The sequence below is a fragment of the Danio aesculapii genome, chromosome 20 (assembly GCF_903798145.1).
Source record: "Danio aesculapii chromosome 20, fDanAes4.1, whole genome shotgun sequence".
In the NCBI taxonomy this organism is placed as follows: domain Eukaryota; kingdom Metazoa; phylum Chordata; class Actinopteri; order Cypriniformes; family Danionidae; genus Danio; species Danio aesculapii.
Window position 1 is genome coordinate 1,018,776 of NC_079454.1, and position 25,523 is coordinate 1,044,298.

Sequence of the window (25,523 nt, forward strand, 5' to 3'; positions counted from 1 at the left end):
TTTACACACTAAAAGACTTTAATTCTGCACTCAAATCTGAACTGCATGACAACAAGATGAAATGTCTCAATTCCTGTATGGTTTGGTCTTTGTTTTTAGAATTTCTTTAGAGTGTAAAACAGTTTTACCGCTGATGACATTTCGAATCCAGTTATAAACACAAGTGTAAAAAATAAGGCTGAGTTCCAATGATTCAATCATGTCAAACGACCCCAATAAAGTCAATAAATAAATGTATTCTTAGAAGATTTTAATAAAGATACTTCAAGATGTTTCACTTCCATCTAGTGGAGACAGAAAGACCTTGCTTCTGAATCTGCAACACAAAATACAGCAGAAGCTCTATTAGTGAGCGTCAGGGTGTCTACACTGTTACTGCGGTAAAGCCGATCGTTACCTTGCTGAGCTCCGGGAACAGCTCCTGGATGGCGATGTCAAGCAGCACATACGTCATCTATTAGCAAACGAGAGGACAAATTAGCAGGGAGACTGTGTTTTTGGAGGTCAGTATGAAAGGATGAGGTTTGAACCTGTTTGTTGAGTAGCGGCTGCTGGACTGCATTGAAAAGCATCTTGACGCCCTCGTACTTTGCTTCCTCGCCGATACACTTCCCTACTATATCTGAGAAACACAACACTTGCATCAATGAGGGTGCTATCTTTTAGTCAGCAAGGCTTAATTACAGATAATATGTCCGTTTGCTGGCAGCTAGCTCTCTGCAACTCTCACATGGTCGCCCTCTCAAGCTTAGCAGGGCTGTGAGAGGTCAGGACGTGGATGGGAGATCAAATGGGAAAGCTAGGTTGCTGCCGTAAGTGATGTTATTGAGGCCAGCAGGGGGCACTCAACCTACGGTCTCTGTGGGTCCTAATGCCCCAGTATAGTGAAGGGGACACTATACTGTCAGTGAGCACTGTCTTTCAGATGAGATGTTAAACTGAGGTCCTGACTCTCTGTGCTCATTAAAAATTCGCCCACTGGCCTCGATCCATCATGGCCTCATAACCATCCCCATATCATAATTGGCTTTATTACTCTGGCACAATATGGCTGCCGTCTATCTATCCAAGTGGATGCTGCACACTGGTGGTGGATGAGGAGATTCCCCCCAAAAATCTGCAAAGCTTTGAGTGTCCAGAGAAGCGCTATATAAATGTAAGCTATTATTATTAGTATTATTTATTACACAGCTGTCTGGAATAGTTGATTCTGATTGGTCAGACATGACACTCAAATGTATGTTATTCCCAGATAACAACCGCTGTTGTTTATGAATCCCCATGTCGAAATTGAGGGAAATTAGTATCAATAACACAAGCTCATCTGGGTACTTTGAATTATCTTGACCGTCAGTCAATACGTGAATTCATATTTATATGTGAAAAGAACCGACTGGATGTACTTTATACTGCTTATTACAGGGATTCTTGCTACAGAACATAAAAACTAGACACTAAACATTAGTCTCAGCCGTAATAGTTTATTAATTGTTTAATTAAAGGCAAAACTGACAGAAGTGGAAGCGGCTGAATGGAGCATACACTAACCTACGCATTAGGCATTCACTATGATAAATGCATTTTAGTTTTTATTCTGCAAATGACATCAACCTCTGCTTCTCTAAATTGATTTATACTGATCTGTGGAATTCATTTACGGTATTTAAGCAATTTCATTATAAGTAACTAATTAAATGAGCTAAAAATGAAAAGTAATCCCTTACTTTATTTTTCAGTAGAAAAGTAGTCTAAAGTAACTAGCTACTTTGCAAATAATTACACCCAGCACATTACACACGTCAAGTCATGTCAAATTCAGGTAAAAAATCATCAAAAATGCAGTGGATGCAATAATGAAAATGAAATGAAATACTGGTGGGGAATGAGTTAACCTCTAAAGCAGTTTTTTAAAGGTTTAATCAACTCAAAAATGATGATTTATTAAAGACTCTAGAATACACAAGGTCAATATGGCGAATGAAGCCCTGCCTACTACTACAGGAGCCAATCATCGATCACTATAGACTGACGTGTCTTTGGGGAAGAAGCTCAGACCAGACGTGTGCTTTTATAAACAAACACGCTAGAATCTCAGCGAATACTTGCTTCACAGACATGGGAAATATATCCGCATATGGTTTGAAATCTCTTTGAATGAACCAAATGAAATGCTTATAAACGAACCAACTACACTTATAAACAAACATTTTTTGAAACGCAAGGTACATTCAGTCCTGTCAAACGCACATTACAGGATGGAAACTCCATGACGGAAACGCACACAAACTTGTAAACAAAGGGTCGCTGGCATGTCTGGAGGAGATTCGCCATCAAGTCCAAGTCGTGATTTACTTCAGAAGAGCAGTGCGACCAGACGATCATTCTCCAGAGGATGATAATGTGTAGAACGGCCATAAATGAGGTTGGTGTCGTGATCTCGTTCCTTTCAAGTGTGCATGTGCATTAGCTTCTCTTAGAAACAAAACTTAGCTGCTTGCTGCACTTGCTGCTATTGCACTGCTGGTTAGGCCGAAACTGCATTTCGTTGCCTTGTACTTGTACATGTGTAATGACAATACAGTTGAATCTAATCTAATTATGAAACGGTTGTTTAATTTTATTGTTGACTCCAAATATGAAATGTAATCATACGCTTGGAGAATAGTTTTGGAGAATTTAATGTTTCCCCATTCAGACAGAATGCCCATGAAATGACTTCTCTTAAAGGGACTTTGGATTTACTTGCTAAATTTACAGCGATCAGGTTCCTCAAGATTCTTGCATACATTTGTTGGTTGTATGTATGCATCACTTGTAACTAAATGAGCTTTTAGACGACTACACACAATATATAAGCTGCTGCATCTCAGATTAAACAGACATCAGTCCATCACAAACAGTGAAGAGGTATTTATGATGATGTACCTGGCAGGTAGTTCATCATGTCCTCAAAGGTCTGCTTGGCTCGTCTCTGTTTGTCTTCAGGAGATCTTTCCTCCGTGCTCTCACAGAAAACCGCATCTGCAGAGACCCAGAACTGATGATTATTGAACATAACCCTGCTCATCACTGCTAACAGATGTGAAAGCAGTGGGAATCGACTGCTCATGGAGGCATATTACAAGTCTTGAGAAGAACAGAGTACAGGGTACAGATTTTACAGACTATTTTTAAATGCAGTAGTGTAATAATGTGGTTCTGCTTGAAATTCGCATGATTTAGATGTGCACATTCACTTTCATTAAGAGCTGTACTATATGTATATTTTACATACATTCACATGGATTAAATATTGAGGAGATACCTTGTTTTTGAGGTTTATTTTAGCTAGGAGTGAGAAAGATATCTTTAAGACAAGTAACCTATTTTTCTCTCTAGTTGTGTTGTGGATGAATACAGGGTAAATTATAGTTATACTAACTATAGGAGCAGACAAACGTGTGTTTAGAGTTGTATTTTAAAGCTTTAATGAATACAAAAACAGCCAGGAATGAATATCAACCTCGATAATGTTTAATAAAATGTATTTAAGTTCTTTAACTTCAGAAAAACAGACAGTAAGAGCTGTCTGTATACACATATGCTTACTCCCAGGGCCATTTATATTGAACTTGATACTTAGCCACACCATGTTGGTGTTTCATAACATCTAGTCATTGGCCCAATGCTCAACCCCCAATCTGAAGGACCAGGACATACACACATACACTACAGACAATTTAGCTTACCCAATTCCCTCTTCCGACATATGTTTTACACAGTTGCCCCTCCAGCTGCAACCCAGTACTGGGAAACATCCATACACACACACTCATACACTATGGGCAGTTTAGTTCATCAATTCCCCTATAACGCATGTGTATGGACTGTGGGGCAAACTGGAGCACCCAGAGGAAACCCACTCCAACGCGGGGAGAACATGCAAACAACTCCCCCAGCCGGGACTCGAACCAGCGACCTTCTTGTTGTGAGGTGATAGCGCTACCCACTGTGTCACCCATATATACATAAACATGTTAAACTAATAAAAGATGCAATTAAACAGACCTTATGCCTGCTCATGTTAGGATCCACAAGTATCGCTTTAACAGCCAAAAGGAGAGGAAAAGTTACCCCACAAACACATCAGCGGATCAAACGTCCAAAGTGAGAGAGAGAGAGGTAAAGATGGAGTATTACAGCATTTCTCTGTAGTAGTGAAATAGCGGCTCGTGTGCTGTGCCGCCTTTATTGTCAATGAAAGACTGTCCAGCAAACTCACAAGCAGATGAACTCTGCATAATTATGTTTTAAGTAGTAAGAGCGTTATTTACTCGCCCTCGCCTCCTTCGCCATAGTATTCCACTGCGACATCACGCATAGGAAATAAATGACATCAGTACGTAATAACCGGTTATGATCTATTACTGAACCGATATCTATCATTTTGACACAGCAAGTAATGAGTAATGATGCAGCACATAAAAATCAGAGTAAAACTCACCGAAAATATGAACTGAAGTAAAAGTGGATGTAGGAGAACAAAACAATCCTCCAGTAGAGGACAGATACTGCTGTTTAGTACTTAAGTACAGTAGTGAAGTAGCTCTACTGCGTGACTATACATCTCTGCTGTAGAGATATATATATATTAAATCAATTTTTATATTAATTTCAGTGATGATCTCGAATAATAAGCAAATATTTTAATGATTTATGTACGATTCGGTTCTTAAAGACTTAGTAAATATATTGTTTACCAAACAAGTGGTCCTAATTAGATGTAAACCTTAAATAAACAGTTCTCACTTGTTTGAGTTCATGTATTTCATTTTAGCACCTAAACTCTCAAACGTTATCCACATAAATATGCAGATTCATTTATATATTTACTTGCAGAATTCTTTACGAAATTCTCAAAATAAGAGTCTGGCGCTGCCCATTATGTGTGTCTGTCACACAACACAGGAACGATACTGTCAAAGTATTGATGAAACGAGTTTATAAAGGACACAAACCTCTCAGCAGGGTGACGAGGGAGACAAGCCGGTGCTCCTGCATGATCTGCTCTAGTTTATACTGGAAGTAGTGCCCTACGTAGGCCTCTAGTGTCCTCTTCAAGAGAATACGGACGCCACTCAGTAGGTGATGCAGCCAGTCTGGCATCCGGAAGACCACACGACCTGCGCCACAAAACAACATTACAGTCAGTGGAGAAGTCAGCAGAGCGTCTCATTTTCTGCTGAACGTGAGAGATAGAGAGCGGTCATGTGACTTCAGGAGGGTAGAAGAATGTTTTTCAGTTCAATTGATCTTTATTTCTCTAGCGCTTTTACAGAAGTCCAGTGCTCATTGGGTTATTGATGGAAGGATGACTGAGGAAGATGACTGCAGTACTTTTATAGTTGCTATATATATATATATATATATATGCACATACTTTTGCCATGCAGCTTTAGCTTAGCTTGCTACATTTCCTAGGGGGTAGGTTTTAGTGCAGTGAGGCTACATTTCAAAGTAGAGTAACTAAGTACCTAAAAGCTTGGCTCTCTTCATTTTCCAAGTAGCATGCCCAACACTGAATATGTATATTATTTGCTAATTAAAATCCTTCTCATGTGGATTTATATCTGAATCTGCATCTCATTTTGAAGTCTGCTGCTGTCCTCCAGAAGTCACATTTTCAGCTGATCCTGCATACATTGAAGCATCCTTCAAAATTGAAATGAAGTACACAGTGTTTTCCATCAATGCAACCCAGAGTGCTGAAAAATAACTGGTTAAACTGGCCGTGGGCTGGTTAAAGAGGCCAAAACATTGACAAAGCAGAATATCTTAATATCTTGTTTTTCAGATAAACAATTGAGTTATAAAAATGTGTTGAAATATAATCTCTCTGTTAAACAACCCTTGGGAAATATTTGGGAACAGAATTGCAATTTAAGGGCTAATAGTTGTGTGTGTGTGTGTGTGTGTGTGTGTGTGTGTGTGTGTGTGTGTGTGTGTGTGTGTGTGTGTGTGTGTGTGTGTGTGTGTGTGTGTGTGTCTGTATGCATTTACCTATGTACATCATGTAGTCGTAGGCTCCATCCACCTCCATCAGCTCCATGAAGTAGTTCTGGTTGTGTTTTTTCTCCAGACCCTCCGGCAGGTTGGCATTGTTTCTGTACAGCTCATTGAACAGCTGAAATTACATCAGGGTTCAAAAATCTGTATTTCCAAATCTGAACAAACACAGACGGCCTGAATGCTAGTTTGATTTGTTTTTAAATGCTGCATAGTTTATCGGAAGACAACTAAGAGTGGACCTCTAAATCAACCTGGACTGAATGACTAAATCAAACTGACACTAGGGGTGTTTCACACCTGTAGATCGATTGTTTTGTTCGGAAACAGATCAAAACTATTACACTGTTAATACAATGGTGTGGTTCGCTTTCACACGGCAAACTTTCTAAACGGACCAAAATAGCTAAAACAAGTGACGTGCGAGTAAACTCTCCTCACACTGGTCACATTGGTCAGAGTCCCGCTCAGTTGTCATACATGGTTATTTTAATTTATGATGATGAGAAATGAGGCGTCGCAGTGGCGCAGTAGGTAGTTCTGTTGCCTCAAAGCAAGAAGGTCGCTGGTTCGAGCCTCGGCAGGGTCAGTTGGCGTTTCTATGTGGAGTTTGCATGTTCTCCCTGCGTTCGCGTGGGTTTCCTCCGGGTGCTCGGGTTTCCCCCACAAGTCCAAAGACATGCGGTACAGGTGAATTGGGTAGGCTAAATTATCTGTATTATATGAGTGTGAATGAGTGTGTGTGGATGTTTCCCAGAGATGGGTTGCAGCTGGAAGGGTGTCCACTGCATAAAACAAATGCTGGATAAGTTGGCGGTTCATTCCACAGTGGCGACCCCAGATAAATAAAGGGACTAAGCCAACAAGAAAATGAATGATGAGAAATGAGACAATATAAGCGAAAAGACAACCACAGACATCATCATCAAGTATAAATCAGAGAGGTAAGACTCATACAGAGCCTCATTTCAGTTATCAAAGGTTGTACAAATCGATCAATTGAATCAATTAAACTATCGTCATTTTTTGTAACATTTAATTCGTTATTTTAAAATAAGAATAAGACATTTAATAACTTTTTTTATGATTAATTATGAGCTTAAAAATGGTTGGCTAGGATTCTGCATTATAGGCTTACATTATAGAGAAATAACAGATGAAGCGAGACTTCAGTCAGATCATGAAGCAGATCAATGTTAATCTTTCTTTCGAGGTGTCAGTGCAGAAATGACCTAAACAACAGGCCTAATACAAAATATAAGATTAAATTAAAGCTGCAAGCGATGAAAGGGACCTCGCACCCGGGCTCACCGCCGCCCGGTGGCCGTAGGATGACAGAGAACAGCGGACGATAATAATTTAGCCCGACACATATACAAAACCTGAGAAAATCACAGATTTATTCCAAACTTCCTTCTGTCAGCAGGTGGCGCTATGACTTTGACTCAATATTGGCATGTAGATGCGTTCAGGAGAGGAATCTTATCCACCATGTGAAGTTTCAGGCTGATCGGATGTTGTGTTGTTGAGTTATAAGCCAAACTACCTTCTATCAGCAGGTGCCGCTATAACTGTGACTCAATATTGGCATGTAGATGTGTTCAGGAGAGGAATTTAATCAAACATATGAAGTTTCAGGCTGATCGGACACTGTGTGGTTGAGTTATAAGTACTTCCTGTTCCATGGCGAAGCACTGAGGTTTGTCATACCGCCACAGACACGCCCCTCAGCGAAAACTCTAGATCTTCACAATATATCATCGCTGTGCATGTGCGTGATTCGCAGCTCGGGGGCCTGTCCGTTTAATTTTTATAGGTGGCGCTGGCGAGTCATTTTGCCACGCCCACTTCCGAGACCCATATCAACCGACCATTTACGCCGCGTTTGATGTGTGTGCAAAGTTTCGTGAGTTTTCACGCATGTTTAGACCCTCAAAAGTGCCCCGATTAGGGACGGAATAATAATAATAATAATAAAAAAACGGAGCAATTCCAATAGGGCCTTGCACCGTTTGGTGCTCGGTCCCTAAATATGGAAGAAATATCAGATGGTAATTTCTGTAAATTTTCCTAACAGATGAACAGCTCTCAGTAATATTTCAGCATGCTTTTACTTTCCTATTGGACATGATACGCACACATTCTCTCTTCATATAATGTATATGTGGCTATTACATATCCATAATACACTGTCATATCACCTGGTTCGTTAGTTCATTGGATCGTTTTGCTTTCGCACTACAATCAATCTGCTCTAGAGTTCGTTTCAATCGAGCCAAGACCACTTCATTCAGGCGGTCTCAGACCGATTGTTTTGGCACGGATCAGAGAGCGATTGTCAGATTCACATACGCCAAACAAACCACGCTAACAGGGGAAATGCGACAGGTTCCGAAACAAACGTCTAGGTGTGAAAGCACCCTAAAACAAAATAAGAAAGCTCCTGCCAAAAATGCACCCATTCCCAACACATAACTTTAATATAAGCTTAAATAAACTTTAAAACAAGGAGAACAAAATAATTGCTGTAATCTCACTAGAAAACATTGTGGCCAATCAAACACATGCATATTAATGTTAATGTAGCTGGTGTTTTGTTCTGATTGGCCTGTTTTTTACCAGGATTTTAAACTCTTGGAATTTGCATAAAATTGATGTACATTAAATGCATTAAACAGTAAAAAATACTGAAGTACAATAAATATCAGACACCTTTAAACTTTTACTCAAGTGCTATTCTAAACACTGACTTTAACATTTACTCAAGTCATTTTCTAGTAAGGTCTCTGTGCTTTAACTCAAGTATGGCTTTCATTACTGTATACGCCTCTGGTAAAACACACCTTCTTGTTGTTTTCAGCAGTGGGGCTGAGGATGGTGAGCTCCGGCCGGCTGGGTTTGGGTTTAGGGGATTCACACGAGCTGAAGAACGACTGGATGAACGGCTCCAGGTTTTGCCCTTTCTAGAATAAACAGAAAGAAAACATTAATTAAAAGCCTTTTTTATCCTGGCAAAATACTCTTTCCTCACTGTTCCCCGATGAGAGAACTCGTCAATTAAGAGAAAACGCTTCACTGCCATTAACAAGACTTCACGGCAATCTGTGTTTTACGTGTATCCCCAACACACGTCCTGAATGGGTAACAGGACATCTATGTGTCCTGGGACTGAAATATAAGTTATACAACCTTCATTGGCTCACTCCCTACTATACCAGAGCTCGTCAAACCGACATGATTCATCACGATCGGTCAGCACGAGGTTAGAAATGTGTACAGGTATATACAGTTAAAGTCAGAATTATTAGTCCCCCTGAATTATTAGCCCCCTGTTTATTTTTCCCCAATTTCTGTTTAACAGAGAGCAGATTTCTTCTCATTTCTAATCATAATAGTGTTAATAACTCATCTCTAATAACTGATTTATTTTCTCTTTGTCATGATGACAGTAAATAATATTAGACTAGATATTCTTCAAGACACTTCTATACAGCTTAAAGTGACATTTAAAGGCTTTACTAGGGTAATTAGGGTAAAGTTAGGGTAATTAGGCAAGTCATTGTATAACAGTGGTTTAATCTGGAGACAATCCAACACTAATATTGCTGAAGGGGGCTAATAATATTGACCTTAATATGGCTTATTCTAGCCGAAGACTTTCTCCAGAAGAAAAAATATTATCAGACATACTGTGAAAATTTCCTTGCTCTGTTAAACATCATTTGGGAAATATTTAAAAAAATAAAAATAATCAAAGGGGGGCTAATAATTATGACTGTAAGTGTGTACAGTATGTGTGTATGACTGTATGCATGTTCAGTCTGTGTGTTATATACTATATATCTTGAAAATGCATTCATGTGGAGATAAAACAAGAACACATGAAGGGAGAATACAATGGCTTGGTTCTTGGTTTTGATATGCTCATATAATAGTGTGAGTGGTGTCAAATTTAGTTGAAATTCATCAAAAATGGCAGATAAGACATCACTCATTCCTAACACATACGCTTAATATAAGCTTAGATGAACTTTAAAACAAGGAGAACAAAATAATTGCTGTAATCTCACTAGAAAACATTGTGGCCAATCAAACACATGCATATTAATCTTAATGTAGCTGGTGTTTGGTTCTTGTTGACCTGTTTTTTTTACCAGGATTTTAATCTCACAGCATTTACATAAAAATGTCGAAACAATTGAGCCACGGTATTCCCATCATTCCCATGTACTGCAGTCTTCCTTTTCAGCTCTGCCTAGATATAGACCATTTCAATGTGTTCATGTCATTGGCCCATGGACATTTCATTGTTATCAACTTATTCATAACTGTAACAAGAGGCAGTTCAATCATACCTTAATGTTAAAACAGCTCTCATAACATTATTTATTAATATGTGGCTCTTTTTGGATTCTCGGAAGCTGTAGACATTAAAAATGTAAAACAGGAAATACGCTGGGGCCACTGTTTTGGTTTACATCCCTCAAAATGGCAGATTTTCATGAAATGGCTCCTTTGAAAAGTCTTAAAAACTAAATCAAGACCTCTTCAAAATAACTCTGATTTCAGTGACCACAGAGTTGAAATACATATGAAAAATGCAATTCTAATTCTTACCTCTTTGATTAGTTTTCCTGGCACTGACTTGAATATTTTTCCTGTAGAGAAAAACAAATAAAATCAGTCAAGTAAATCAACGCAATCTAAGCCTGCTTTCTGTTTGGCTATGTTACACACATTTCAAAATGGGCTGAAGAGGTTTTGGGCTTCTCTTTTTCCGAATACAAACAAATAAAGTCCTCAAAGTGTTAAGTATTTGGGATTGTCTTCAATCCGACCAGATGTTCTGGATGGAACATCGTTAAGGTTGTGTAACGGGTTTCTCACAGATCCTCAGAGGCCGTCTAGAGTGGCCATCTGTGTGTTTTGTAAGTGTCGAGCACGGCAGAAACTCCTCTTAAACAGCATGCTTCTCCATCCTCCCTACACCCACTGCAGCATGAAGGCTGTTTCAAGCACTAGTTTTGTGTTAGGTCTGGTATGTAAAATTCTTGGTTTCCTCTGAACCGTAGTTTTTGGGGTTACCATGTGTTATTAATTTGGAGCTAGTCTAGCCTAAATCAAATGGAGAAAGAGTCCTGCTGATTTTGCTGAGATAAACATGCAGACATGCAGCTATACAGTAAATGCTGTTGGATATATTTACAGTACCGCGGTATCACTGAATTACCGAACAGTTGAAGTCAGAACTATTAGCCTGCCTGTATATTTTCCCCAGGTATTGTTGAATGCAAAGATTTTAACACATTTCTGATCATAATAGTTTTAATACCGATTTCTTTTCTCTTTGTCATGATGACAGTAAATAATATTAGACTAGATATTTTTCAAGACACTAGTATTCAGCTTAAAGTGTCATTTAAAGGCTTAACTAGGGTAATTAGGGTAAAGTTAGGGTAATTAGGCAAGTCATTGTATAACAGTGGTTTGTTCAGGAGACAATCCAACACAAATATTGCTTAAAGTGGCTAATAATTTTAACCTTAAAATGAGTTTAAAACAATTAAAAACTGCTTTTCTTCTAGCCGAAATAAAACAAATAAGACTTTCTCCAGAAGAAAAAATATTAGAGGAAATACTGTGAAAATTTCCTGAATCTGTTCAACATCATTTGGGAAATATTTGACAAATAAAAAAGGTAAAGAAGCAAATAAATCACAGGAGTGCTAATCCACTGTATATCTCAATACAGATGTGGGCTGAGGTCATTTATAATGCAAATATTGATGTGTTTCATGAGCTGAATGGTGTGATTTGGTGAAAGACGGCTTTTCTGACTACAACTGAGCATGTCAAAGGAGTCAGCGGGGAGGAAATATCCACCAATTGATCGAAATTAAAAAAACAAACGGCCAACGTCTGTAAATAAAGCAGAGCTGAACAAAGTCTGTGACTGCTTGAGTGACTGGACCTTCTGAACCTGAATTATTAAGACAGACTGACTTTCCCACACGTTCCCACCTGTCACAAGTCAACAATAACCATTAGGTTTTCGACGGTATGAAATGTTCTTGTTGCGATTTCTTGCTGAAGCTTTTGTACAGTGTTATCAAAATATTGATCCAAGCTTAAAGGTTTCTTTAACAGGTATAACGACTAAAAACACTGTATTGCTCTATTATATACAGCTGAAGTCAAAACTACTGTGGCTTTCTTTCCTTTTTCAAATGATGATTAACAGAGAAAGACATTTTTTCACTGTATTTCACTGCGATATTCCTTATTTGTTTTATTTCGACTAGAATACAAGCAGTTTTTAATAGTTTTAAAGCCATTTTAAGGTCAATATTATTAGCCCCCTTTAGCAATATAAGTGTTGGATTGTCTCCAGAATAAACCACTGTTATACAATGACTTGCCTAATTACCCTAACTTTACCCTAATTACCCTAGTGAAGCCTTTAAATGTCACTTTAAGCTGAGTACTAGTGTCTTTGAAGAATATCTAGTCTAATATTATTTACTGTCATCATAACAAAGAGAAAATAAATCAGTTATTAGAGATGAGTTATTAACACTATTATGATTAGAAATGTGTTGAAGAAATCTGCTCTCTGTTAAACAGAAATTGACCGCAGAGTGACAATGAACAGTAGCTCAGCAGACCTCTCCACAGCTTATTCAGCTCTGTGTTACTTGAGGCTCAGGCTATAGTGAGAAGACCAGACCAGCCACTCTCTCTTTTACTTACTTACTTACTTACTTACTGTAATGTTTTATGGGTGTGTTTCGTGTCCTGTTTCTACTGCACTGTAGATAGTGTCCTATTCCCCTTATACCATCCCTCAAAGAAAACATCCTCCACATCCTTTTTACACTTTCACAACACTTCATTCTGCTTGATTTACAAGCTGTTTTCCTCATGCAGACCCAGAAACGCCCCCACAAGGTCAAAGTTGACTGATATTGCTATACCTAACATGACATATATATAAACACCAGAACCACACACATACAACAACATCTGGTAGTCCAAGCACATGGCTGTGTGTAGAGTTTACTGGCGACCAAAAAAAGAATCAAACCGGTTAACAGTACACAGCAGATCTGTGGACGGAAATACTTTGTAGATTATAGAGGGCTATGGAGATTAACCAGACAAGTGTGAGCGGGAAACAAACCACAAATAACCACTCACAAATGTGGTAGGTATGGAAGTTTTGTCCTAACAAAATTAAAATTCAGTTGAATTCAATTCATGTTTATTTCTCCAGCGCTTTTACAATGAAGACTGTGTCGCAGCAGCTGAACACAGAAGTTCTAGTAAACTGAAACTGTCAGTCCAGTGTTCAGAGTTGAAGTTCTGGTCAGTTCAGTGTGGCGTGGTTTAATCTTCACTGCTGAAAGTCCAAACGCTGAAGAGTAAATCCATACATGCGCAGCTCCACAAGTCCCAAACCAAGCAAGCCAGTGCTGACAGTGGAGGAACAAGAATGAGGCTCAAGAGTCCACATACACTGAAGACCCCATCATCAAAGACGCGCCTTCTTTGCAAGTAAACTGCCGAATTGAGTTTAATACAACTGCATTATTGCCTAAAAAACGTAATATTGTGACGACCGCTTGTGCCCACATTTGATTAATCATTTAATAATTACTGAGTTGATGGTGAAAATGAAATATCAAATACATTGGAGCATGTGATTTCCTATTTGAGGATGCCTTTCGATTTAATATTTGATAGTTCGAGCATTTGATGTATCATTTGGGCTGTTGCTTTGAGAGTTTGATTTATTATTTGATCTTTTTAGGCAATTTCATTTTCATTTTGTTAGGAAAAAACTTCCACAGCAAAATAAGTATACAGTAGTGAAAGTCCGACATTTTTGTAGCTTGTTTACACATTATTCCCACATTTTTGTAGTTCTAATGGAATTCATGTCCAACGCGGAATGTATAGTGGGGAATATTAGTAGAGACGGTTCTACATCCACCAGCCAGCAACCTTTGCCGTCCTATTTTCGAATACTATTTAGGATGAATAGCATGCAAATTGGGATGCTGCGATTTAATATTACTATTGTTTTGCTATTTGTGGAATTGTTACCATAAAAATGCAATCCCACTTGCAATCCAAGTCTAAATGCTATTTATTTATTATTAAATAACATTTAAATTATAATTTTGCCACCATTTCTGCTCATATATTACCACATGTAACATGTGATACTTGTTCAATTAAATGTTGCAACTTATAAAAATTAGTATGTAATTTACATATTAAAACTGTGGCTGGAAACGGCAAACATAAATTGTATAATTAATTATTTTCATTTTCATTCTGCATAAAACTTTTCACAGATCATGGAGAATGCAAATTCACACAAATGAATTTTACATATGCCATTTTGCACGATATATTTCATAAATAAATTTTGCTACTAATATGCTGCAATGTAAAGTTTGCAATATGTTTGAAAAAGGCATGTTGTTGTTGCATTTACATGGTTTTGACCAGCAGGTGTCACAAGTATGTGCTGTTTTGAACACCGCGAAAAGTTTCGTTTCTAGCACGTCATCACATTTAACGGTCACCTTTTACTAACAGTAATGCTGCGTTCACACCAGACACAGATAAAGCGCCAAGCATGAGTTATTTACATGTTAAGTCAATGCTAAAACACTAATAGACATCCTGCAGGGCGATTCACGAGAATGAGGTGGCACGAATTATGTGATTGGTGCGATTAAGCAAATTAATTCATGCCGTGTAAACCAATCAGGAGCTTGCTCTTGTAGGGGCGTGATTATGACGTAGCGCCTGTTGTTGGTGTCCCGAAGGGAAATCCTGCTGCCGACACTTGACAACAGCTCATCAAACTAGGCTCGGCTCAGTCAGAAGCACCGCCGAAAGCTTTCATCATCCAGGTATAGTTTCTGAAGGAGTTGCTGAACTTGCTGGGTGCACCTCTGAAATCAGCATCTAGAGGATTCAGACACGGCGGCGAACAAATCTACAGTGCATTTCAGCCTTCCTAAAGCACATAAAGCACAGCGACCCGCTCAATAAAATCCATGTTAGCTATTTAGCAATGAAGCTAGAGTCACCAGGCAGACTGAAGCCCTGCCCATGACGTGAATCCGCATCTATTGTGAATCGAATTTCATGTGCGAATGAAGCAAGTAAACTTAAAATGTTCACATGTCTATTTACATGCGAAGTCGTGTCTGGTGGAAATGCCACATCACAGTGACAAATACTGGCCTAGAATATTTATAAAAAAAATGTTGGTCATTTTCTCGGATGTGTAAACAGATTGTTTTGAAAATGCCATGCATATGTAAAAAAAATTAAATAAAAATTAAAACGCAAGGGAAATTTTTTTATTTTTTTGGCTAAATCATTGCCATAAATGTGTCCTGAGGTCGTCTGACCGGTTTGTAAAGCAGTTAGTTTTAATTAGTGTTACATTTAGGTCTGGGTGTTCCTACAACAACAGATTGAGGTCATCAATGCCTCAGGCAGACTCTCTGAAGTCTGCACTTTTGAAGAAGCACGCAGCCGATTCTGGCACTCATTGTCGCAGTAGTAAACACAACGGTTTTCTCTTTCTGCGAGTGGGTTTGGCATTACCACAAGTTTCCAGTTAATAGAGAACGCAACACACCTCTCCCAGAAATCCTGTAAAACCCAACTAATGAAACAACAACACTAAAAGTAGATTATTTCTTCTTTATGTGCACTATGAAGCAGATGTCCACGTTTGTCTCAGCCACAGGTCATCCAAGATGTAGGAGACTTTATTTCTTCAGATTTTGAGCTGAATCTGTGGTGTTTGGAGATTCAAATAATGGCAGTGAATGGTGGTTTATGGTTTATTAGATATAAAAATAAACACATACAAATGAGTCCAAATCAAATAACCGTGGCTCCTGATGACACACTGAGGTGTTGTGAAGCGAATCGATCGGTCCGTGTAAGAAACTGAACATTATTTACAATTTTATTAGCTTTAATCCACAGCCTGGTCAAACAGATATCAGCACATGTGCGGATGTAGTCTGATTGTGGTCAACTCACTTTTGCTGATGAAAGCATCGCCAATATGCATCATCTGACTTTTCCGTCCAAGCATGCACACCCTCGCATTTTCGTCAAAAAAAAAGTGACAAAAATAATTCATTGGGCCCTATCATACACTCGGCGCAATACGGTGCAATTTGTTGCTATTTTCAAACCAATGCAAGAGTAATTTTCACATTTTGCGCCACATTGCGGACTCATGAGTGTAGAAATTAAATATGTGGGCTAATGGATGTGTTCAGGGGAGTGAGTTTCCACCTTTTGCTTCCTCCAAAGTAAAGGAGCAAAGTAAAGAGTTAAAGTAAAGCGAAAGTAAAGAGGCTGAATGGAGGAGGCTCGTTCTTTATCCTCACGCTGCAGATGCTGTTTAACTGTTTTCTCTCTAGTTAAGTGTTCAGTTTTTACACTTACAAAGTCACCATGTAAATAGCGAATGCACCATGGAGCGACGCAGCTGACTCTTAAAGGAATAAGAGACGAGACTCTGATTGGTTTAATGCATGATATACTCAAAACAGACCCAGAACTCAATAAGAGAATAAGCTCAACCCTGTTAGACCATGCACCGTGGCGTATTTCTCCATCCTTAAAGAGCCCCTATTGTACATGAAATAGGGTCATTTTTTGATTGTAAGGGTCTCCAACAACAGTCTAATATACATGCAAAGTCAAAAAACTCTGGTTTCTCTCAAGGTTGTTTTTCTTCACTTTCGCCATTAGTGAAGTTTTTCCCTCTCCGCTGTCGCCACTGGCTTGCATGGTTCGGGATCTGTAGAGCTGCGCATCGTTGGATTTGCTCTTCAGTATTTGGACTCTCAGTAGTGATTATTAAACCACACTGAACTGAGCTCAACTGAACTGAACTTAAACACTACAAACTGAACTACACTGTTCCTATTTACTGTGACCTTTATGTGAAGCTGCTTTGACACAATCTACACTGTAAAAGCGCTATACAAATAAAGGGGAATTGAATTGAATTATAATCTGCATTTATTTTTACCTAATTATCCCAGCGACTCCCATATGAATCGTTCAGTGATTCATTTGTTCCCAAACCCCTCCTTAGCGAAGCTAATCTGCTTGATGTTGCAAACTGATATTATCTTATTATATTATTCTGCTTTTTATGTATAGTCATGAACACACTTGTTTGTAGAGCGAGTAGTTTGCCTGTAATCTGCCATTTAATATTCCTTATTATTAATCGCAAACTAGTGCACTTCCACATTGAAGAAAAAGCTCAACAACAGAACATTTTAGCAGTTTTAAAACCTTGACTTTCCCAAACCGTGCTAAACCTTGACAGCAGTTATTGTCCCATGCCTATGAGGTAGCGGCCTCATTTAAGATATCCAAATTAAGAGGACAACAGAAAAACAAAAAGAGGATACAATCATTTGTTTCAAACAAAACTATCAAAGAAAAAAGTATTAGAGTAAGAGCAGTAACAAATCATGAAAGGGTAAAACATTTAGAACCACATCTTGGCTGTTTGTGGAGCTGTTGTGTATGACTTTGTTTACACTCTCGGTCTGCCATTGATGTGACTGGACTGACTAAGTGTGTGTGTGTGACTGACGAGCTGCACTGTGCTGCTGCACTTGCACATCACACACTACTCTCCAGACAGAAAGAAAGAGAAGTTCCCACCAACGGCTTATTATTTAAATAAGATCTCAATAGTTTAGTTGCTTTCCATTCTGTTGCAGTTAATAATATTAATCACATCACATTATCAATGTTTAGATTCGAGAATCGATTGTAGAGGATTAAGATCTGGTAATGGAGGAATCGATTCTTTAGTATCGATCTGCAAATCACTATCAGAGACCTAATCCATTAACATGAATCAGAATCTCATAGGCTATAAGGATTATTACAGTGGTGCACAGTGTGTAAGAAACGTGAAAAGTGTGTAACGTGTTAGTTTTGTGCATTTGGTAAAGGGAAGTTCAACATACCCAGGTTGACATCTGGCAGCATTTTGTCACGGAACTGAGACTCGATGCTGAATGGAGACAGAAAGTCAGCCAACAGCTGACTGTTACTCAGCTCAGGGTGATGCAGAAGTTTCTTTATATGAAAAGAAAAGAAAAGAAAAAAGAACTTATGTCCGATTATGTCTAATACAGTAGATTATGTTTGGTTTTCACATTTAAAACATGCAAAAAATATTACATATTGTTTATTGCATAGTATATACTAATATATTGTTCATTTCATTATATATTGCTCAGTCAAGGTACATTTTTTTGCATGTTAATTAAAGATGTAGTGTGCATAGGATTGACATTGACACTTAGTGGCTGACATAGGTAGTGCAGTCCAAATTCAAAATACTGGAGAGGGGTTTTTTCTGCAGCCATTCCTATTACAACTTCATGTGAACGCAGGTTGCCAGATTGACGTGAAGTAAGCGTGCCTGATGATTGAGCCTTACAATTAGAGGTGTAACGGATCACGAATCGCGGTTCGGATCACATTATGGTTTTTTTAGTTACGAATCATTCGAATCAGCCAAAAAAGGAGAGGAGACAAATGTCTTTTGCTTTCCATTTATTACAAAAACATATAAAATAATATTCAAAATAGAAATAATCAGCTGAATGAAAATTAATGGTAACATTTTCAGTACTGTGAAAAATTCAGTGTTATTACTACTACTGTTGCTGATAACGCTAAATGTAGAAATCTTGCACATCCCATATTTATTTTAGTCTCATCTTTAATAAATGATTCAGTTACTCACTCATAAAACTTCATGTTTCATTGCTAGATGATCATTGCTGAAGATTCAGTGGCATGTTTCTGATGCCTGGTTAAATGATGTGCACCTGCTGGTAATGTCTGGCAGTAAATAATGGCCACCTACAGGTTAAATGATGTAATTGCTATCTACATTTTTCTTTATTTGAGCATCCATCGTTAAATGCATACGCTGGGGATTTTAATCTTTACCATGAGCATCAGTGGTTTTACCTAAACTATAGACTGTGTTAATCTGTGTTATTTGACTTTTTTTAGACTAATGACTGAATCGCCTTCTTGATTTTTGCGTTTTCAGATGAATGCAGCGATAGGAAGGATTAATAAACACATGTATTTATAAATTATGTTGTGTGTGATCCTGATCTTTTAATGATTGATCATGCAGCTTACACTGAATGCATTGATGCAGGATAAACAAGTAGTGACAGAAAACACCTTTAATAACCAACCACATCCCCAATAACCCACCACAACTTCCTCCGTCATCATTATATTTTACAGGAAAGCCTAAATGCTTTCATACATGGGATTTGAATGATGTGAGAGGCGATCTCTCTGTGATCGTTACAAGCTTAAAATTAATCTACAAGTTAAAAAATGTATCAGCGGGTCACGTGTGTTCCAAACTATGGGTTGTGATCCGTCACACCCCTACTTACAATGTATTTGAATTGTTTGCAAAATAAAAACCACCTCATAAACTTTTATAACTCTGAATCTGCATCTCATTTTGAAGGTTGCTGCTGTCCTCCAGAGGTAGTATTTTTGCTGAGCCAGCAAACATTGAGGCAGCCTTCAAGACTGAAATGAAAAACAGTTTTCCGCCAAGGCAAATTCTGAGTGCTGAAATATAATTGGCTAAACTGGCAGTGGGCTGGTTATAAAGGCCAAAACAAAGACATTCTGGCACAGAACACACATCCTCAAAGCAGAATATCTGACTTCAGCATTGTTTTTCAGATGAGGAATGTTAGCATGTTTCTGAAATATCTGCAAGCATATCATGGTATTTTTATGGTTTAGAAGAGTCAAAAACTTACATACAGCAGCTTTAATATGACTTGTACAAGGTCAGATCAATTACCTGTAAATATTCCTCAAATTCTCCTCGTTTAGAGGACAGGAACTCATAATTCTTTGGTCCAATGATTCTTTTGGAGGGTAGTTGAGTATCCTGGAATGGGCCTGTATAACAAAATCAAACCAGAGAGATAAACAGACCCCAAAACACGAAGGCTCTGTCTAAACAAGAGAGGCGATAATCAACTTTACCGTGAAACTCTGTGAGTTTAGATTCCAGCACATAAAACTCCACGTATTTTCTGTACACAGACCAGCTCTCAGTCTCATGTCCCACTGTAAAGGAATCAACACTTTCACAAAGAGCTTCTGATCTCACAGGATGTTAATAATGAAATAGAGTTTGGAGTAAATGTAACTTCCGAAGCTCACCGTTTTTCCTATCGTTTCGCTCCACGTCGATGCAGAAGACTGGAATACGCTCTTTCTTAACCTCATCATCATATAAATCCACATAAGGGATAGAGATGGTCCAAGCGGAGAGGTTGCGCAGTGTTCCCGGAGTACCGACCGCATCCATGGGCCCTGGAGAGTCGTCCTCAAACACCATGACGGCCTCCTCCACCTGAGCGGACAGAACAATGAATGTTACGCCTCATTTCTTGAGTGTTTTCAGATCTTCCAGTGCACATAAAATGTCACCTGTAGAGAGAATGAGTCAAAGGTTTCTGCTCTCAACAAAAATACGAACACACTTTTGTTTTTGCTTCTCTTTTTCATGAGCTGTACTTCTTAGATCTATAGATCTTCTATGTACACAACAGCATATATTTTCTTCCAAAGCCCAGTAGTGTTATCGCTCACTGGTCCAGAACGCAGTAATTGTAGTATTTACATATTTTTAGTTTCAGTTGAGCATATAGTTAGTTCAGCACATTGTTTTTCCTCACCGTGTCGTCTTCTCCTTCAATCATGGCGTATTGTGGAAGCATCGCACCCTCCATTGTGCTGCTCTTAAACACACCTTTAATCTTGCTGCCAATACGGCTAATCCCAAACGACTCGCCACGCTTTGACGTGTTCCTGTTCGCAAAAACACACAGCAGTTGTTGTTTTATAAAGTCATAACTATTGCTTAAAGTGCCCCAGTTATGGCATTTTCTCAGTGGTATGCTGTTGTTTAAGTTGTGGTAATTAATGAAATGCAGATCTGCGTTTTGTACGTCTTCATTTTATTTGTCCTTGGACCAAAAACCAATCATAAAGGTAGATTTTGATGTATGCATTGAGATTTATAGATTATATATAGATCTGTAATGTAGATTTATATTATGAGTGAAATAAATAAGCTTTCCGTTAACACATGGTTTGGCATAGTACAATATTTGATCAAGATGGAACTACTAATCTACAATCTGAAGATAAAAAAAAGGAAATATTCAAATTACCTTATTAGCAATGCACATTACTAATCGAAAATTAAGTCATGATATATTACTGGTTATAAAATTACAGAGCTGGGTAGATTGCCTAGGAATTGTAATCCCCATTATAATCTCTTAGATTTGGTTGGTTGATTGATTGGTTGTTTAATTGGTTGTTTGAGTGATTAATATCTTCATTGATTGATTGGTTGTTTCATTGTTTGATTGTTTTATTGATTGATTGGTTGTTTCATTGGTTGATTGATTGGTTGTTTCATTGGTTGATTGTTTTATTGGTTGATTGATTGATTGGTTGTTTCATTGATTGATTGACTGGTTGATTGGTTGGTTGATTCATTAGTTGACTGATTTGTTGTTTGATTGGTTGGTCGATTGCTTGTTTGTTTGGTTGATTGATTGCCTGTTTGTTTGGTTGTTTGGTTGGTTAATTGTTTGTTTGAGCGTATAATATCTTGGTCGATTCATTGTTTGATAGTTTTATAATTGGTTGATCAGTTGTTTCAATGGTTGATTGGTTGTTTGATTGCGTGCTTGACAGGTTAATTTGTATATTGATTGGTTGTTTAATTGGGTGATTGCTTTGATTGGTTGTTTGACTGATTGGGTGACTTGTTTTTGATCTGTAAGTTCAGTAAACTCTGAAAACTGAACTGACACGGTTTCAATTTACTATGATCTTCTATGTGAAGCTGCTTTGACACAATCTACATTGCAAAAGCGCTATACAAATAAAGGTGAATTGAATTGAACTGAATTGAATTGGTTTGACAGGGTGATTGACTGTTTGGTTGGTTGTTTGATTGGATTATTGATTATTTGATTGATTTTTTTTATTTGTTGTTTGAGTGATTAATATCTTGATGGACTGAATCATTGCTTGATTGTTTAATTGATTAATTGGTTATTTCATTGGTTGTTTGATTGGGTGGTTTCTTAGTTGGTTGTTTGATTGGATTATTAAATGATTGGTTGGTTGGTTGATTCGTTGTTTGATTGTTTTATTGATTGATTGATTGGTTGTTTCATTGGTTGATTGATTGGCTGTTTCATTGGTTGATTGATTGGTTGTTTCATTGGTTGATTGACTTGTTGTTTCATTGGTTGATTGACTGGTTGATTGGTTGGTTGATTCATTAGTTGATTGATTTGTTGTTTGATTGGTTGGTCGATTGCTTGTTTGTTTGGATGATTGATTGCCTGTTTGTTTGGTTGTTTGATTGGTTAATTGTTTGTTTGAGCGTATAATATCTTGATTGATTCATTGTTTGATAGTTTTATTAATTGGTTGATCAGTTGTTTCAATGGTTGATTGGTTGTTTGATTGCGTGCTTGACAGGTTAATTTGTATGTTGATTGGTTGTTTAATTGGGTGATTGATTGGTTGGTTGTTTGATTGATTTGATGTTTAATTGATTGTTTGATTGATTGGTTGCTTTGATTGGTTGACTGATTGATTGATTGATTGATTGGTTGCTTTGATTGGTTGTTTAACTGATTGGTTGACTTGTTTTTGATCTGTAAGTTCAGTAAACTCTGAAAACTGAACTGGCACGGTTTCAATTTACTATGCTCTTCTATGTGAAGCTGCTTTGACACAATCTACATTGTAAAAGCGCTATACAAACAAAGGTGAACTGAATTGAATTGGTTTGACAGGGTGATTGACTGTTTGGTTGGTTGTTTGATTGGATTATTGATTATTTGGATGTTTGATTGATTTTTTTGATTTGTTGTTTGAGTGATTAATATCTTGATGGACTGAATCATTGCTTGATTTTTTTAATTGATTAAATGGCTATTTCATTGGTTGTTTGATTGGTTGATTGACTGGTTGATCGGGTGGTTTCCTAGTTGGTTGTTTGATTGGATTATTAAATGATTGGTTGGTTGGTTGATTCGTTGTTTGATTGGTTGGTTGGTTGGTTGGTTTGTTAATTGCTTGGTTGGTTGATAACAAGCAAACCCACATGTTTCTAAAGAGTTTAAGTATGGAATGGCCAATCAGCATTTAACATTGCGAAAAGCACAATAAGGGCACTTTAAAAAGATACAAACAACACTCTTCACTGCATCATAGTCACACAACCAATGACAGGGTGAAAAATACATTAAAAAACATGGTCATAGGCTAATGATGGGTGTACCAAAATGCTTTCAAATGAAAAGGAAGACAACAGATACAGGCTCAAACAATGCAAGGCAATGCAGACAGTCCAGTAAACCCATGCATCAGTCCTGCTGCCCGTGCTGAACTCAGACCAGTTTTACCACCTAAATATCCTCCTGTTTTATGCACAAACTGGTCTTAGATGAGCAGAAGGCTGGGAAGATCTTTCAACCCCAGACTTACTTCCTGGGAAGTGCTGGTAAAACTGTGGGCCGACGTGTGTTGTTGGACGTGGATGTGGCTCGGGCATTGACCAATGGGGACCTGTTGCTAGTGACATTATTTCTGCTCAAAGGGATGATGTCAAGTCTAACCCAGCAGAAGTAATGGAGCAAAAGGATAAACATGAGGTTTACTGACAAGAGTTTCATTTAAATGAACATTTGAGGAAAACAAAACGTAAGCAGCTATGTGGTGTGCTTTAGTTGTGTCAGCTGGTATTTTCAGCCTCAAACGGCACACCCATAACCACCCCTAATTTTGCACATGGAAAATGCTGGAAAAATACTAGACCCAGAGTGCACGGTAATATCCATGACTGCTCAGAATATCAGTGCACCAGAGAGAAACACTGTTGATGGTGTGAGAGATTGTGAGATATAACTACAGGAGGTGATGGATTTGCCAAATAAAAACAGGTCAGAATCAGCTGTATTAAAGGAGACCTATTATGCCCTAATACAGGGGTCACCAAACTTGTTCCTGGAGGGCCGGTGTCCTGCAGATTTTAGCTCCAACCCTAATCAAACACACCTGAACAAGCTAATCAAGGTCTTACTAGGTATACTTGAAACACCCAGGCAGGTGTGTTGAGGCAAGCTGGAGCTAAACCCTGCAGAGACACCGGCCCTCCAGGACCGAGATTGGTGACCCCTGCCCTAAGATGTGCAATAAGTGTCTGATGTCCCTAAAGTGTGTATATGAAGTTTCAGCTCAAAATAATCCACTTACCATTTTTTACAACTGTTTGAAAGTGCCCCTTTTAGGCTTTGATCCTAATTGTGCCATTTTGGTGACTGTTGCTTAAATTCAAATGAGATTGTGCTCTTTTCAAAAGAGTGCGGAGCTACAAATGCCTGTGTGTCAGCATAGCAGCAGATTCAACAACAAGACTGACGTTATCTGTGTAAAACTGAAAATACCCAAGACGGCTGCTTCTCACTCAGGGCGGTTTTATGCTAATGAGGGTTACACTAGTGGGCGGGGCTTTCCCCCTCTGATGTCAATCAAAGTGTTTCTGCAGACTGTTTTAATCAAGTCTGATTATAACGAACACAATTAATCAATGTTTACTATTAGAAGATGCTTAAATTCACACTTTGTGTTTAAAAGTGACTTTTGCAACAAAACAGGTCCCCTTTAATGTAGGCTTGCCTCTGACACTATAGACCTTTTTTTGGCTGCTGCATGGAGGGCGCCATAGCGACCAGCGTCTTTTGGTAGAATGTTTAGAACTTCCGTTTACATTACAGCAGGTAATTTACGCTCCAAAAATGGGTTTCAATAACGTTTTGAGTGGATTACCGAGTGTTTTTGTGACGCACGACTTTGAAAGGTGTGTGTTAAAGTGTGTTAAAGAAGCCTTTGCTTCTGGACGTGGCAACCTCTGAACTTACTTCACATCCGCTCAAGCAAACGAGCGATGCACAAATTCAAACTCAATCCTGCCTCCAATCTTCAGTGATATATTCACCCTCATACTCCATCACAACTCACAAGACAACTTTTCACCTTGATGAGAAATCTCATCACGAATTAATCTCATTGGATCTCGTAGCCCGAGATCTCGTCACACCCCTAATATATATATAAATGTACAATATATATATATATATATATATATATATATATATATATATATATATATATATAAATAAATGTCAAAAAATTCGCTTTTAAACTTTTCACAATGGCAAGTGTACATGAAGCAGGTAAAATCTTACGTCTGTGCATGTGCAGTACATGAACAAAAGCATTTTTTAAAGTTATTT

General features: G+C 38.1%; 1 protein-coding gene across 3 annotated transcripts in view; it reads right to left on the reverse strand.

Moving 5' to 3' along the window:
* The window catches only part of snx14 (sorting nexin 14), a 49,858-nt gene continuing 24,335 nt past the window's right edge, over window positions 1-25,523 (reverse strand). For 2 of the 3 annotated variants that reach the window (XM_056480942.1, XM_056480941.1), the window contains 13 exons: window positions 20,871-21,003; window positions 20,353-20,545; window positions 20,173-20,256; window positions 19,985-20,085; window positions 18,093-18,204; window positions 10,663-10,703; window positions 8,889-9,008; window positions 6,040-6,163; window positions 4,998-5,162; window positions 2,926-3,021; window positions 531-622; window positions 398-454; window positions 1-316 (listed from right to left, as the gene is read on the reverse strand). In XM_056480942.1, the coding sequence (XP_056336917.1) occupies window positions 275-316; window positions 398-454; window positions 531-622; window positions 2,926-3,021; window positions 4,998-5,162; window positions 6,040-6,163; window positions 8,889-9,008; window positions 10,663-10,703; window positions 18,093-18,204; window positions 19,985-20,085; window positions 20,173-20,256; window positions 20,353-20,545; window positions 20,871-21,003 (1,360 nt within the window). In that variant the 3' untranslated portion in view covers window positions 1-274. Of the gene's footprint in view, window positions 317-397; window positions 455-530; window positions 623-2,925; window positions 3,022-4,997; window positions 5,163-6,039; window positions 6,164-8,888; window positions 9,009-10,662; window positions 10,704-18,092; window positions 18,205-19,984; window positions 20,086-20,172; window positions 20,257-20,352; window positions 20,546-20,870; window positions 21,004-23,715; window positions 23,842-25,523 lie in introns of all 3 variants that reach the window. The other variant, XM_056480940.1, reaches the window with a different exon arrangement.